Source organism: Rhinolophus sinicus, chromosome 1 (assembly GCF_057876585.1).
Source record: "Rhinolophus sinicus isolate RSI-liver-muscle chromosome 1, RSI-T2T, whole genome shotgun sequence".
Lineage (NCBI taxonomy): Eukaryota > Metazoa > Chordata > Mammalia > Chiroptera > Rhinolophidae > Rhinolophus > Rhinolophus sinicus.
In genome coordinates, this window is record NC_142501.1 from 34,219,273 (window position 1) to 34,235,897 (window position 16,625).

General features: G+C 35.8%; 1 protein-coding gene and 1 pseudogene across 18 annotated transcripts in view; both read left to right on the forward strand.

Annotated features, from left to right (window-relative positions):
- Positions 1-16,625, forward strand: part of PLEKHA5 (pleckstrin homology domain containing A5) — a 205,685-nt gene that overhangs the window by 141,718 nt on the left and 47,342 nt on the right. For 12 of the 18 annotated variants that reach the window (XM_019714633.3, XM_019714629.3, XM_019714631.3 and 9 more), the window contains 5 exons: positions 524-991; positions 7,197-7,662; positions 10,243-10,326; positions 12,919-13,038; positions 13,876-13,929. In XM_019714633.3, coding sequence (XP_019570192.3) covers positions 524-991; positions 7,197-7,662; positions 10,243-10,326; positions 12,919-13,038; positions 13,876-13,929 — 1,192 coding nt within the window. The remainder of the gene's footprint in view (positions 1-523; positions 992-7,196; positions 7,663-10,242; positions 10,327-12,918; positions 13,039-13,875; positions 13,930-16,625) is intronic. The other 6 variants (XM_019714636.3, XM_074325959.2, XM_019714637.3 and 3 more) reach the window with 1 other exon arrangement.
- LOC148759046 (signal recognition particle RNA) lies at positions 15,756-16,031 on the forward strand (annotated as a pseudogene).

The window sequence follows — 16,625 nt, forward strand, 5'->3', positions numbered from 1 at the left end:
ATTAGCTGAAACTCAGGTCTGCTTGAATACAAACAGAGTTAGTCAGTCATATGGTTCAGATCGTTGACAGCACCAGACTGTAATTTCCTGGTGCAGCCATTTCCACAAACCAGACTCATGTTTGTTTCATGATATGTTAACCCTCCTGGCTGGAAGCCATTTTGTTTATTTCCAGTGACTAGACACTGCGGTTCTTTAAGTGTGGATTTTGTGGTTTCACTGTCAAATGGCAATCTTGTTTGCTTTATATTCAGATTTCTAATGGTGGGGATACTCATCACTTCTTATCCTCCAGTGCTTTATATACTGTATAGTGTTTTTCCCCCTTTCCATTTATACACCGTGGTGTTATGCTTCAATTTTCATACCTCAACATTGGGGAGTTGTGCAGGCTTGTCCTATGTGACCCTTTAAGTTTTTTCATAAAGTCAAGGGTAATTTTACATTTTTCCTAGATTGAATTCCAGAAATAACATGTGTATTATTTCATCTGATTTACTATGATTTTCTTCTCTGATTTCAGAGTGGACAAGATTACATCTGAAAATGCACCAGCTAAAGAAATCAATAACTTTCCCAACCATAGAGTACTAATTAAACCAGAGGCCCAAAATAACCAGAAAAACAAAGAAATAAGCAAAAATGAAGAAAAAAAAGCATTAGAGGCTGAAAAATACGGATTTCAAAAGGATGGTCAGGATAGACCTTTAACAAAAATTAATAGTGTAAAGTTGAATTCTCTGCCGTCTGAATATGAGAGTGGGTCAACATGCCCGACTCAGACTGGACACTACAGGCCAGTCAATGTGAATAGTTCAGAGAACAAAACAGTCAATGTTAGCCTGGCAGATCTTAGAGGTGGAGCTCATCCAAATACAGGGCCCTCACACACAGAGGCTGATCGAGTCATACAGAGAACCAATTCAATGCAACAGTTGGAACAGTGGATTAAAATCCAGAAGGGGAGGGGTCATGAAGAAGAAACCAGGGGGTAAGTGTCTTGTTATATGTTATGAACCAGGTTTCTTTCATGCTATGTTTGTAGAGATTGCTTTCTGAGATGCCAATTATAAAGATTAGTTTAAATTGTTATTTAGATATTATAGTTTTTGTTACTATATCTTTTTTTCATAGTAATCATATATAAGTGATTTTTCTGTGTCTCCCATTGTTCTGTCATCCAGCTTCACTAATAATGGCAAGGCATCATTCTCCCTTGGCCCAGCACAAGAGAAGTCTTAGGTTGTGGGTAGAGATCCTGTTTGTTTGGGACAAGACAAGGAGCAAGACCTAGCCCTACCCCCTTTCTTCCTCCCCGACTCCCTCCTTCCACGCTTCCCTGGCCTGACTGTCTTCTATCAGTAACTTGTGCAGCTTGATGCAATGCACAGATCTCCTGAGACAAGTAATGTGTAGACAGTAAAGGCTTATTGTGGTCTTTAGTTCTCCTCGTTCCCTTTCTTTCTTAACTCGTAATGCACATGACTAAGTGTTATTTTTATTCATCTAAGCGTTGAGTCATTCATGCATACACTTTTTTTTTATACATATTTGTTGTGTAACTACGATGTGCTAATCATGGGGCCAGAAATTAAAATAATGAAAGGTGTAGTCCAGACTTCTCACAGAGGTTCTTATTTAATAGAGGAGAAAGTGAACTAAACAGGTACAGTGTATTGTGACAACTGCATTGAAGGAGGAACAGGATGCTCGGTGCTGTAAGGAATGTTTTAGGGACAACTAACACAATCTAAAGGTTCAGGAAAACCTTTCTGGAGGAACTGAATACAGGTGAGATATAAAGGACGGTACACTTATCTTGGTTTAGATATGCCGAACTCCAGAGTTACCAGAGAACAAGGAAGGGAATCCAAAGACATCCACTATGGCTTAGGTTTAACTGCTGTAATGCTGGTGAGAAACAAGGCTGGCGAGAGAAGCTGTAAGAGATGTGTTCAGACTGGTGTTTCAGAAAGGCCCCTGGCTGCACTATCTGGAGAATGAATCAGAGGAAGTTCGAAAGCTATTGAAATGAAATGAGGAGAGGGAGGGGATGGATTCAAGAAAATCGACAAATCTAGTTTGAGTGACATGGGAAATCAAGAATGACGCCCTGCTTTTGGGCTTGGTCATCAAGGGTTGTTTGTTGACTTTTACTGCACAGAAATGATTTGGGGCAAGAGAAGGTAATGCATGATTGAACAGGTTAAATTTGAGGTGCCAGTAGTCTGTACCTCCAGAGAGAGATCTGGACTTGAATAAGGTTGCAGCGTCCTCATTATATCACAAGTACTTGAAGGTAAGGCTAAGAGTAGATAAATTCATTCAGCGAGAAGCTGGTAAAATAAAACTTCTGAAGGAAAACCTGAAGGAACATTTACACTTAAGGAAATAAAGGAATGAAGGGTATGCAAAGGAGACCAAAGTAAAGGCCAGAGAAGATGGAGGGAAAGCAGGCATCTATGAATGAGAAGTGTTGTGTCCTTAGGTGGGAGTTTGATGGTGCAAAATTTAAAAAGTGCTGTAATGTAGTGGTATATGTACATAAAAATTAACTGAAGAGTTATTGGAACTCTTACCTCTTAATAATAGAAAACCAGGAAACAATAATGCTAATCACGTTTTGATTAAATGAAGGTTTAACTTACTTTAATAGTGAAACTTCTGGGGTATAAGGAGATTCTTCCAGTTTGCTCACTGACATCTGCAGTACAGCTCGAAAGCCTGAGCACACTCGGCTTCATCTTTTGTCGTCTCTACCAAGGCTGCAGAAACGTTCTCCTGTGCTGTATTGTTCACTTTCCTATTCCTCTTCTCCGCCCCTCAGTGCTCACTTTTCTAATTTTCCCAAGGGAGAATTGTGAGAAATATTTGCTGTTTCAAAAATAAACTTTGATTAGACAGAAGAGGAGCCAGAGGGTAGTTCGGGTTGGGGTGGGGGGGCAATAAAAGGATGTTTGGAAATACTTTATTAAGGGAGTAATCATTTGCAGGGAGACAGTAATAAAAATCCCAGCCAGAAGACTTACTGAATCTGCACCCAGCAAGTTAAATCTCACTTGTTAGTCAGTCACTTTTCTTCAAGTAAAATCATACTTTCTTAAGGTTGAAAGTATACAGTTAAAGGGGTTCAACATTATCAGGAAGATAGTTTGTAAATTGTTCAGCATAAATATTAGTTTCCAAGCACTTTGAGGTCCCGCGATGGGTGTAATTAACATACATAAAAACTTCTGGGACTTTTTCTTCAGAGCGCAGACCTGCAACATCTGAAGCCTGGTCTTAGGTGATTTTTGAGCTAAAGTCTTCTCTGTGTTGTTCCTCCAACTTTGGATTCACTGGCTAGAGTCCAGTGTGGATCATGGAGATATATTATCTTCATGATTATATAAACTTCATGCTGAAAAATATAGTCGTGGTGTTTTATAATGAAATCATTTTTATTGGAGGAAAGAGGCATAATGGCAATTCATTTTGTAGAACTTTATGAAAGGCTTGCTTTTATTATTAAAGTTCTGGTAGAAAGAAAAGAGGTTTAATACATAGTCACATAGTAGCCCCCTGCATCTGTGAACAGAGCTTTCACGTTTCTTTGTGAGTGGCAGGCACTGTTACGATGCATGGTGCCTTAAGCCATTGTTCTGCATGGCAGAATCACAGGGACAGGTTTTCATGGTGCCTGACAGGCAGCTGCTGGTGAATGGAGCACCAAACCTCATGAAGGAGCTTACAGTGTTCATTTCTTAAGCTTTCACTTAAAAGTAAATCACACTTTTGCTTAATTTGAATTTCTTGGCAGAAGACCACTAAGGAAACTAATTATTGAAAAACAGGTCTCTCAAAAACACGAGAAAGTAGATGGGATGAAAATAACCTTGCTTCATAAATAACTTAATTTTCTAGTAAAATTCCCCCAAAGTGGTCCGAAAATAGCAGAAGAGCCGTTTAAACTTTGTAGTCATTAATTAATCAAGCTTAGTAGAAAAACGCCGTATTAATGATCATGATGCGATTGTGGTTCAAGTTCAGTAGACATCTCTACAGCAGGGCCCAACTCACATATTATGAATGCTTCCAAGCACTGACGGAAGGTGTTTTGTGGACTTACATTTTCTGAACTGGAATTTAAACATTACTGTTTAGGCAGTATTTAGTGTGTATTAGATTGAGAGTGTATGCCCCTTACTTATGATTATAAATGATCTTTTCACATGTTTCTAAACTAGCTATAAAGTTAATATCACTTATATTTTCAGTATGTGCCTTTGTGATATAGTTCAGTGGCTAATCCAGAGCCTTTTGCATATTGAGGTCATTATAGTATTTCTTGAATTTATAAATGACCAAATAAACCAAAGTACCTTGGGGTAAATTGCTTTAGTACTAGGGCATAACTGCTTAGATGAAATCAGCTTTCCCTGGCTGATCAACTTCCAAAGCGGGATAGCCATGGGGTTGCCACTTCTGGATTTTTTTTCCAGTTTCTAGCTTTCATGTTAACAGAGAAGATAGGGATAGGGAGGAAGACCAAACAGGGCAAATGGGCAATATACATGGAAGGAAAGCAGCAAAGAATGCATCTCTTTATACTGGTTCTGTCAGAGTATTGGTACTCTTCTCCATCACTTCAGCCCCAGGGGCATCCGATGGTTGGCCTCATTGCAGTGGTTCTTGTCTAGGAGGAGTTTGCTCAATTTTGAGCAAGCCTGTTTTGAACAGACACTGGAAAGCTGAAGAACAACCAGCATCATGAAGGAAATTTAGTTTAAGGGGGAAGGTTGAAGGAATTGGAAGTCTTCTGAATGTAGAATAAGACATGGGATTTTAGAGCCATGACATAACTTCATGATCAAATCATCTTCTAGATGACAAACACAGAAAGCTTCAGTTGGCCAGATTTTGGTACCATGTGTAGGACTCTATATATATTATGCCCTTCCTGATTTGGGGGTGTCTTTTTATTTTTAATTAAATCATTGCAATCGAAAAGGTTTTTTTCTTTAATAATTTCCATACTCTTGGCAAAAATTTAAACATAGAAGGATTGGTTTACTTTTTCATTAAATCCAGAAGTCTTGGAAGCATTGGCGTAATAAAGGGTGCTGCTTAAAGAAGTAAGAGGCCTGCATTCTAGTTCTAGCTGGTCCACCAACTCTTTCTTTAACCCCAAGTCTTAAAAGGAGTACAACCTCTTGGTCTTTTCCCCGACATCTCTGTCCCAAGAGATGTAAGTAACGCATCCAAGGTCTCCGTACTTAAAAGGAAAGCAAGAAACAAAACTTGGCCCTCCTGATTTTTGATCAATAGCTTTTCCCTACTTCACTCTTTTCCCACTGTATTGCTATATTTTTCACAGCCTTATCCCCTCTATAGGTGCTTTAAGCCACAAAAAGGTGTATATTTAACATGAGACTTTCATTGGTTTGTAGAATGGTAACAGTTTTACCACCCCAGTAGACACAGATTATGCGGGGATTTTTATTATTATCATGCCTTGTAGCCCAGGATGCACCCAATTCAATACACCTTATCACATTGAAATTTTTTTCTTGTACATTAGTATTTATGTATTGTTGCTGACAATAAGTCTGGGTCAAAAGAGAGCTCTGTCATCCAGGTTATCAGCCAAGGATTCTCAGATTATTAAGAGTATGGTTAAGTAAATTACACATCAAGTTAGACATGGAACTCCTTCTGGTCCATGTAGTCACAAACATGTTTGACATTTTGACACCCAATAGGAGGCAGCAAAATATTAAGTAATTATGCATGCCCAGTTCCAAAATACACTCTATGGTGAAAATACAGTAAGCAGGGGAGAAAGGTGAAAACTAAACATTGAAAGAGGTGAGGTAAGGAAACCTGAGTTTATGGGGTCCCAACTCTCCCACATGTTTGGTTCATTGAATTACATTTGATATTAGGGTATAAATTTATGCCAATGGAGATGATGGCATAAAATGAATATTTGTAATTTAATATTGTTCTTTTGTTCTTTTTAATCTAGATTTCATTGTGGTTATTGATATTAAAAGGTTGCGCTTGCCTTTAAATTTTGAATTGTAATTATACTTTATACCTACCTTTAGAGATAATGGGGAAACAAATGCTAACTTTATTTAGAATTTTTAACTGACTTTTACAAATCTTTTTCATATAATGGATCTGACCTAACATGAGATTAGTACAAGGATTTTTTGATAGACTCAGAGTGTTTTCATCAAAGTGTCTTTTTCAAAAATTGTGAACTGAAATTTTATTTTAGTTTTTCATTTTAAGAAACTGAAATGATCTGTGCTTAGTAACATGCTATTATGTATCCAAAGCCAAAAATTTAGCATTTTATAAGAACTTTATTTCAGATACCTGATGTACACGAAATTTTACATTGCTTTAAAAAGAACCCCCAAAATGTTGATACCATTCATGACATGGAATTTTAATCTCTATACCAGAAACATTGTAAAATTTCTGGGACTTGCAGTTTTATATCTGAAATGTTGTCGAGTTTAAGTAATTTGTCTTTAACTTTTGAGCTTTAGCTTCAAGTCATTTTTATATTTCAAGTTAAGAAGAGTTATCAAGGGAAGTTATTTCTTCAAACCACAAATGTACTGATACACTCTTCCCGTCAATACTCATGCTTTCTGAAGGAAATGGTGCAGTAGAGTAGTCACATAGACCTGCAGTAGTACTTCATTTTCTGTCTTCATGCTCTATACGTACAACTCAAAAACTTCAGTTTTCCATCCACACACAGAAATTCTATTTAGCTGTTCTAATGAGATGTATGAGAATGAGACTTGAGGAGTTTGTTGATATAAAACAAATAAGCTATGGAGACAGACTTAGGATTAGGTCTTGAATATTCTTAGTTCTCAAAGAAGTATAATAAGTCTTTTTTTTTAAACCAAACTGTACATTGTGTGGAATTAATAGCCTTTTATATAAGTGACATAGATGCTGTTTACTTAATGTATTAAAACCATCAAATTGAATTTCACAAAGATTAAAATCTGATCATTAATAATTTATACCTTGTATAATGTTTACTATTTTAATCCTTTGATCTTTTAAAAAATAAGTCCTAACATATATTTTACTTACCAGAAGAAAAAAAAGGTGTACTCTAATTTAGAATCTGGAAAGCGACTCTTCCCCTTCATTTTTACATCTCAGTTACTCTTTTGTTTTAGAGTAATTTCTTACCAAACGTTGCCAAGAAATATGCCAAGCCACAGGGCGCCGATTGTGGCCCGCTATCCTGAAGGTTATAGAACACTCCCAAGAAACAGCAAGACCAGGCCTGAGAGTATCTGCAGTGTAACCCCTTCCACTCATGATAAAACGATCGGACCTGCAGCAGAAGAGAAACGAAGATCAATGAGAGATGACACGATGTGGCAGCTCTATGAATGGCAGCAGCGTCAGTTTTATAATAAGCAGAGCACCCTCCCTCGTCATGGTACATTGACCAGCCCTAAAACCATGGTTAATATTTCGGACCAGACAATGCACTCTATTCCCACATCACCTTCCCATGGGTCAATAGCTGCTTATCAGGGATACTCCCCTCAACGAACCTACAGATCAGAAGTGTCTTCCCCAATTCAGAGAGGAGATGTGACAATAGACCGCAGACACAGGACCCATCACCCAAAGGTAAGGTGTTTGCTAATCTAGTGTTAACTACTTTATGGATGCTGTGTTTTCCTTCGCGTACATTATTCTATTGAATATGAGAAACAAGAAAATAGGGAGGAGATAAGCAAGGTAGATCTGTTTTTGTTTTAGAAATTAAGGAAGAATATTCTGCCATGTCCAAATCCCATGTATAATACCTGAGCTTGCAATGCTTAGTCTCTCGGGAGCACAGGGACAGTTCTACTGAGCAGATGGCATTATGGTATTCTTCTCTGCTTCATAGCATGTCTCATCAGCTTTCCATGCAGGTTAAGGCCACATGCATTTGTATTGGCTCTTTACTCACTCGCAAATTCTACACCTGCCCTTTCTAACATACCTGCAATCTTGTATCAACCTCATCCTGTTCTTTGCTAAGATAAAAATGCCAGCCTTGTCTTCTAACCAGCTGGATATATGGCATATTGAAATACCTCCTTAGATATCCAACTTCATATCAGAGGAACAATGCTTCCTGGTATACAGTATAGACTTTTACAAAATTAAGGTGCAGATAGAGATCATGTTTTAATGTGTGCCTTAACTTGGTTTAAGCATTGCTTAGTAGGTGATGGGAAGTGAATTTGCAGCACCCTGTATCGATCGACTTTTCAAAATGCTGAAGTGATTGTTTTGATGAGACTCCTTTGTATACAGCCAGTTTTCTAAAGTCTCCTCCAAAGTGAAAAGGAATTTTCTCATCATTTTCTTTTTAGTTCTAAAGAATTTCTTGCTTTTTACCACTACAGAATGCACCTGTTCTTAACCTTGTGACAGGGTGAATCCTTCAGTTACATCACTGTGTACAGCATGTGCTGGGTTTTTCAACCAGGAATTTTCTTTTGGAGGAAGCTTTATTTGCCTCACCAAAAAAGGGGGGGAGAAAGCTCACTTTGAACTTCCTTGTAACACAGTTCGTTGTTGTTTGTCCATCCAAAGGCTCAATCGTGTTTGATAAAAAGAGTTAACAACACTCAAGAGTAATCTGATCAAATACATCTTAGTAGTGTGTGGTTGAAAGGTGTTCTTGTGGTTCTCAGTATTTTTCATATTGGCCAAAATTTATCTCTGTTTCAACAATAAATATGAAATGAATGTGTTCTCTTATCAAGTTCCTATTTTACTCCTCCTTCCAAAAAACTCCAACATTACCAAATTTTTCTTTCATACTGTCTTATCATCTTGATGTCACCATTGGTTCTCAAAGGACTTCTAGGGAGTGTCCCTGAGAGTCCCCATGATGCTTTCAGGGAGTTTCTTAGTAAGCTCAAAACTATTATTATACTACTACTAACAACAACAATAATATGGTATTATTTCTTGTGTTACCATTTTCTAATAGTGCAAAAGCAAAGGTGTGTAAAAGTATTGACACCTTAGCATAAATCAAAGGAGTGGCTCCAAACCATGCTAGAGGTCATTGTATGCTTCACTGCCACTTACTTGCAATAAAAATAAATAAAGGAGCAGTTTCACTTAAGAATGCGTTTGATGAAACAGTAAGGGATAATTTTTTCATTTTATTATTCTGTGTGATGACATGGGAAACACACTACAAGCATTTCTATTGCATACTAAAGGACTAATGGTTGTCTCCTAAAAAAACATTTGCCATGAGTATTTGAGTTGCAATTTGAACTAGCTGCTTTTTTCCTGAAATACCGTGTTTACTTGAAAGTACCAATGACAAACTATAGTTGTTCAGACTTGGTATTTAACAGACACTTCTCAAAGTGAAATGTTAGCCTGTCACTTCAAGGAAAAGAGATGACAGTATTTGTCCCTGATTACAATATTTGAGCCTTCAAGCACAAATTAGAATTTTGAAAGTCTTGTTTCTGCCATGGTGAGCTTGGCAGTTGTCCAGTGCTTAAAGATCAGTGGTGGTACTAAAATGTGAAGTACTAATATTGTATATTGATCCGTGTCAACATTGTGAATGTCTGCATGACTCACTGAACCAGTATTTTCCACATGACCAATGTTTGATATTACAAAATCACTTAAAGTGCAAATGTACTAATAGATATTAACTGTAAAAAGTTCATCGATATGGTTACAGATACTACTTTGCAACTTACCTTTGAGAAAATACCACTTTTTGAGCTTTTGTGCAATATCCACGGTGAATATTTACAATTATCCAAAAAAGCTATTAAAGTTCTCTTTCCTTTTCAGTACATATATTAAGGGTAGATTTTCTTTGTGTCTTCCACTAAAAAAGATTATTACAACGGATTGAATACAGAAGCAGATACGAAAATCTAGCCAGACATTAGAGATTTGCAAAACTTGTAAAACAATACCACTTTAGTCAGTAAATTTTCTTTTTAAGAATATGAAGGGGTCCTGAGACCAATACGTTTGAGAACCACTGAGCCAGACTATGTCAAATTACTCTGTTCATTAGCATCTATATTTTAGTCAAGAAGTTTTAGTATTTACCTTCTTTCATAAGCACTAACAGCAATTTTTAAATGGTATTTTACAGTCTAAATTTAAGATTTGTCGTCACTGACATTGACCACACAATTTATATTGTTTCTTTATTTTTCTTAGCATGTTTATGTGCCTGACAGGAGGTCAATGCCAGCTGGCCTAACTTTACAGTCTGTTAATCCCCAGAGTCTCCAAGGCAAAACGGTGAGTACAATATCTTTATTTACCATATCATGGTTTATTTATGTGCTACACATGATAGCACATGTCCTACATAGCTTTTAAGTTTGAATTTTCAGAGCTCTGCCTCCCAAAGAAAAACCATTACTATTTTTGTGGAAGAGATGCTCATCAGAAGAATTTGGAATCATATAGCCATTTCAGAATTGTATGGAACACATCTCCCTAAATGTCTGACTGCTTATATATAAGAGTATATTTTCAAGGTTTATTGTATAACCGGGGTGGGTTTCTTTACTTCATTGTATGTTAATTCTTTCATCCTTAAAACAGAAGTTGGAGTAGTTTATCAGCAGAGCAAATCCAGCAAGAAACCATGTGTAGTCAAACTACAACCCTATTAAGAAGTTTTTCCTGTAGATTTTTAGATTGATTAGCTACTTCAGTGTGGAAAAGAAACGAATTTACATATTTATGCAGACAAAGCTAGACTATAAAACCACTATTATCATTTCATTGTCAGTGTTATGTTCAGATTGGGAGGGAGTTATATTACCAGGACACTATTATTCTTCATATTAAACAGAAAATATGACTTTTCATCACTTCGTTTTATTTTAATGACATTCTTTTGTCAGGAAACTATGCTTTAATATCAGTAGGTAGTTTCACTTTCTGTGAAGATGTGATTTGAGGGTCTGTGTAGTTGTTCCTTGTTTAAAATACTCTTCTTGCAGTAATAAATAATAATTCATCTTATATGTATTTTGCAAACATTCTTTTATTTCACCTTTCACCTTTTACACACTAAGATATAAGGAAGATTTCCTGGGCTTTAGACGACTTGAGACTTATTTATTAACAGTTATAAATATTGCTTGATGAAAACTGAAAACTTTTAAATGTTGGAATTTAAAAATTTTAGATTGCTGATCTGACAAAGAAACAGACAATCATAAGATAAAGCTAAATATACTATGAAATTTTTTCTTCTGCCTTGCTCCCTCTACTGGATATTTAAGATAAAATTTATTTACTACCTCTATTTACCACCTTTATTTATTTACTACTTTTTTGCAGGGAGACTCAAATGTACCTCTTTTTATTTTGCTTCAAATTTTAAATATCTTATAAACTTGATTTTTCATGCTTTTGAAAAAATTTTAATTCCATAAATAATACACCAGAGTTTCAAGATTGTTTTCCATGTGGCATTTCTGTCATATATCACCCTGGGTCTTAGAATATCTAAATTCCTTCCCCCACCCCACCTTCTCCCTGGACAGACCTCAGGATCCTGATATGATGATCATAAGACGGGGATTATCCCACAGTGATGAGGTCACAAGGGGTGGCTGGCATCAGGTCAAAAGCAGCTGTTCTTTCTCTATGATGAAATTTCTTCAGGTCATACACACATTCTTTGTCTGTTTACAAGATTCTTGCCACATCTTTATAGATACTCAGCATTGTCTGAAGAATCCAATAGTAACTGTGATTCTGACGTTTTTTTCTCACCGGAAGGCCAAAGTTTTTAATACCATTTCAAATAACAGTTAAAAATGATTTCTGTCTCTAAAACAAAACTGTATGGGAGAAAAAAATGGGCAACAGCAAGTGAGCAGAACAAAAGAGAGCTCGTGAGATGCTGTGGTGTAGACAGAACAAATCTCAGGAATGCTTTTTATTTTTTAGACTGTCAGTTCTAAGAGCACACTGCAGCCCTAAGTGAGGAGAGCCTCCCTCTGGCCCATCTGCAGTTTTTAATTATAACAAAGCTCAGAGAAACACCAAATAATATTTTATGGCCTATAACACTGCCAACGTCCATACTTCACTGCACTTCTAACAAAGAAAAGTTTATCAGATTGGCCTGTTAAGGAAGTCAATCTACCTTTGAAATTTTCTTCCCCTTAGGGATCGTAGTAACCAATCAGGAACCAAAATGTTCTCTTCTTTCCCCAGAATGTGGAAGGAGGTTTATGCACCCATGGAAACTTTCTATGCGTATTAAATGCATTTTTTTTTCCCTTAAAAAGTCAAAATTGATCTTTTGGTCATATAAAATATCCTACGAAAGTGCTAACAGTGGCATTTAAAAATATAACTAAGAAGCAATTCATAGATGCCAGGTACTGAGTTTAATGATGTAAAGATATCATCCAAGTTTTACATGGATTTTAATTCTTTTTATTTACCTTCTGCTCTGTAAAATAGAGTGTTGGACATGCCAGTATGTTCTGTTGCTGTAAAAATCTTAGGTGTCATTTTTAAACATCTTATTAAAATATCTTTTAATACCTCTTATGTACAAATCTTTGTTATTTTTTTTTGACATTGTGGTTTTTTTATGAATAACATTTAAATTTCTCTCATGAGTTCTGAGAAAATGCCGTAATGTACTGTTGTTTTGCTGTATCTTTTCAAGTAACACTGTTCCTTCTATTTCTCTAGATTATGCATTTATGTAGGACCTATCATCATAGTACCTAGGCACTATGTTTGATGTCAACCATAAGAGGAAACTTGCCAAGAAATCTTGGTTTAATATCTGTCACTTAAGACAACAATTAATCTGTTTTCCACTGTTTGGATTCTTAAATTGTACTCCTTCAGCCAGAGGAGCTTACGCTGCTGCTAATAAAGCTGAGACGGCAGCAAGCTGAACTGAGTAGTATCCGGGAGCATACGTTAGCACAGCTCATGCAGCTAAAACTTGAGGCCCACAGCCCAAAGGTCAGCTATGAAGAGATTTGTCTGTGTCATCTGCCATTGTCATTTATTTCGAGCCACTCATTAATCAGTTGGATCAGTGCCATTAGTGTTGAGCATGAGCCCATACCATCATTGCAACAACTTTAGGATCTCCTATTGACCCTTTGAGAATACACTTGTTTATACATTATTAAAGGAAAATACAGGTAGGATGCATTTCTTCTTAGCCTTCCACCCACCCACTCACCTGCCAACATTTGGTTATGAGGAAGGAAATGCATACAGCCTTCAAAATAGTGTTGTCATGTACCAAATACTATAACTTCCACATCTGATGAAACTGATACTGAAAAGTCCTATAATTTTCCGTAAAGTAATATACTGAAAATTGATTATAGTTTTAATGATACTACCTATTAAATGTCAAAGATTAATTTTAAGATATTTCTTTTGTTCTTGATTAAAGAGAATGAACGAATGTAAACATTTCTCAAAGGGTTTAATAGCCTCTGATTGTATGAGAAATATCCAAAAAAGTAATACTTTATTGCAAAAAAAAAATTTAATCTGTAAAGCTTCTAACATTGAGTCTGCTAAAGCCATTTAAAGGCTTTTTCTGCTTAATATTTCAGCTTATATGCATGTCTATATAATATCTTATAAAACTAAGTGTAATTTTATAATAATTTAATATGTCACGTGAACCATTTACAGGGGAGCATGTGTGTGAAAGTTGTCATGTACTGTGATATAATAGGTTGTGGTAAATTACCTGTTTTTCTTATTTCAAAATTGACCTGTTCATGAAATCTGCACCTTCTTTCTCTATTCTTTTGTTTCTTGATTGATGCCTACTAGAATGAAATTCTTTCACATCATCTTCAAAGGAACACCATATATTTGGATCATCAGGTGGGATTTGTAGAATTTTCTTACATGTAGTACCTAATAGAACTCTTTAAATGTAGTACAGTTTTTCAGGCTACTTAGATATTTTAGTCATCTTGAGATAATAACACGACTTTTACAAGTCGCAGAATAAGAAACCCCCAACCAGGTGAATTTGAGAATACCATAATCAGGTAGAAAGACAGTTGTAGGGGTGAGGGGAGATACAAATGCTGGGTCGCTTGAAATGGAGCGCCTGAATTCTCTAGACTTCTTTCTTATCCCAAGAAAACTCCTACTCATTGAGGCTTATCTCAGCTTGGAGTTGACCTGCTTAAATAGACACCAAGCTGTGAATGCCTTGTTGGAAGGCCAGGAGGGCAGGTGTAGTGTGTGCTCTGTATTCCCAAAGGGGAGTTTAAAGATGGGTGAAAGGTGTCATGAGGATAATTTTTAATTTTATGTCCTTATTCCTTGTTCATCGTCTCCTTCCAGTATTTGGTCTTTGCTAAGCTATATAGTGTCAGTTTTACAGTGACCTATACAGTTCCTAGCATTACCTCAGGGGTGGCAATGAGTGTTATTGGTTAAGGTGAATGTTCAGAAGTTTGAGTAGCAGTTTGCAAACAAGAACTGACACTCCTCTATTTTAGTGTTTATGAAATTCTCTATTAATATTTAATTTTAATTTGTTGAGAATTTTTGATGTTTTTCAACATAGAATTTCTAACAGTGAGTGCACTTTTTTAAATAAATGAAGCTAAAACTTGTTTTAGTTTGTTTTAAAATGTTCAAACTTGAATATTTTATGAAATGAAAGAGGTTTCTCTAGAAAGTAAGACAAATGTTTACATATTTATATTTGCCTGTTTGAAACAAAATAATGTACTGCTTTAAATTATTTATGTTTAAAGAGGGATTTTATGTTAGGATAACCCTTTAAAAGATGTTAAATCATGTTAAATACATATGTTGGTTAATAAAAAATGTATGTATTTTCCCACAAAATGTTTTCTTCATGATTTTGCCTCTTGGAATGCTTTAGAAATCAGCATTTCATTAATCCAAATTCAGACCTTCACTCCAGAGACTGGTGCTATTCAAATTTAACAACAGTGTGTATCATACACTTTGAAAGCAGTGTAATAAAGACCCATTAGCCAGTAAAATAGTAAAATAAGACTTCCCTCAAAATTCCACATTGTCAGAAAACTGAGACACATAGAAATAACTTTCTTAATAAAAGCTCCTTTGTCTATAAAGCTAGAGCTAGTTCTAGAAAACAATGGGATATTACAAAAATTAAATTTAAAAACAATGATATAAAAGTGAATCTGAAGTTATCTAGAACCTCCGGAAAGAAACGTAGTGGTTTGCTGTAATTTGTTACCTCAGTAATCAAAACTGGAATTGCAGAGACATAAAACTTTAGAAAACTTGGGGAAAGACATGTAAATGTATCAAAAATATAACTGTACTTACTAAAATGCTTATTTCTCCTCAACTCTCTTTCCCAAGTTGAAATCAGTTCCTTCCCTTTACCTAAGTGATCCAGATCACAGTTAAGGTTTATATTCCATTCCCATAATTCCTTTCTACACATATTCTGCTGAGTTTTTCCTATCACACCATGCTAGGGGTCCCACAGAAGGCTTCGAAAAATCTCAATTTTTTATTGATTCTATTCTCTCAACATGTCAGCAAAGGTTTTCTAATAATTACCTTTCTCTTAGTTAGATCCAGAAATAAAGTTATATTATCTCAATTTTTAAATTTTGTGATTGGGGAAAGAATTATAGAATTTCATTGCTTGAATGCTAATTTGTTTTGAAATAAGACTGTTTCAGAAGGCTGGGTTTGGGGCTCGTGCCTATAGTCCCAGCTACTCGGGAGGCTGAGGCAGGAGGATCGCTTGAGCCCAGGAGTTCTGGGCTGTAGGGCGCTATGCCCATTGGATGTCCGCACTAAGTTCAGCACCACTATGGTGACCTCCCAGGAGCAAGCGACCACCACATTGCCTAAGGAGGAGTGAACCGACCCACGTCGGAAACGGAACAGGTCAAAATTCCCGTGCTGATCAGAAGGCAAAAATTGGGCCATTTTTAGAGAATAATTAGACAATATATAAAAATATGGTTGGGGCTTTGCCCAGAAGCTCAGATATGTCTAAAGGTATATATCCTTAAGGTTTCCTAAAGAAAATCTCTCTTTAAAGAAATCAAAATTTTTTATGGTTTCAAGTAATTGCATTTAATATAAATAAAATATTTACTTTTGAACTGTCCTATATTTTGTATCAGTAGTAAGATTAGTAAGTTATATAAAAGGAATTCTTGATAATTTTGAATTTTAATGAAAGTTTTTATTCAGCTCAAACATTTCCAGCTTTTAGTCTTGTTACTGCCAATGACGTATTTTAGATTACCAGGTCTGTTAATCTTATAGGCATTATTGGTTGCCTGGGTTTATAAATTGATTCATCAGTTTTATATAACTACAAATTGGAAAGTAGATTTTAAAATCTTAGAGGAAAAGGCTCTGGTCATATTTATAATACCAAATGAATATGTACTAATTGATATTCACTTTCAACACTTATATCTGCTTGCTATAATAAATCATCAGAATAACCTAAGGCCAGCAACAAAATGAAGTCTGCCTGCGCCTTGTCAGATACCACTGTCACCAAAATAAAATTTTTAATTGATTTAAATTATTTA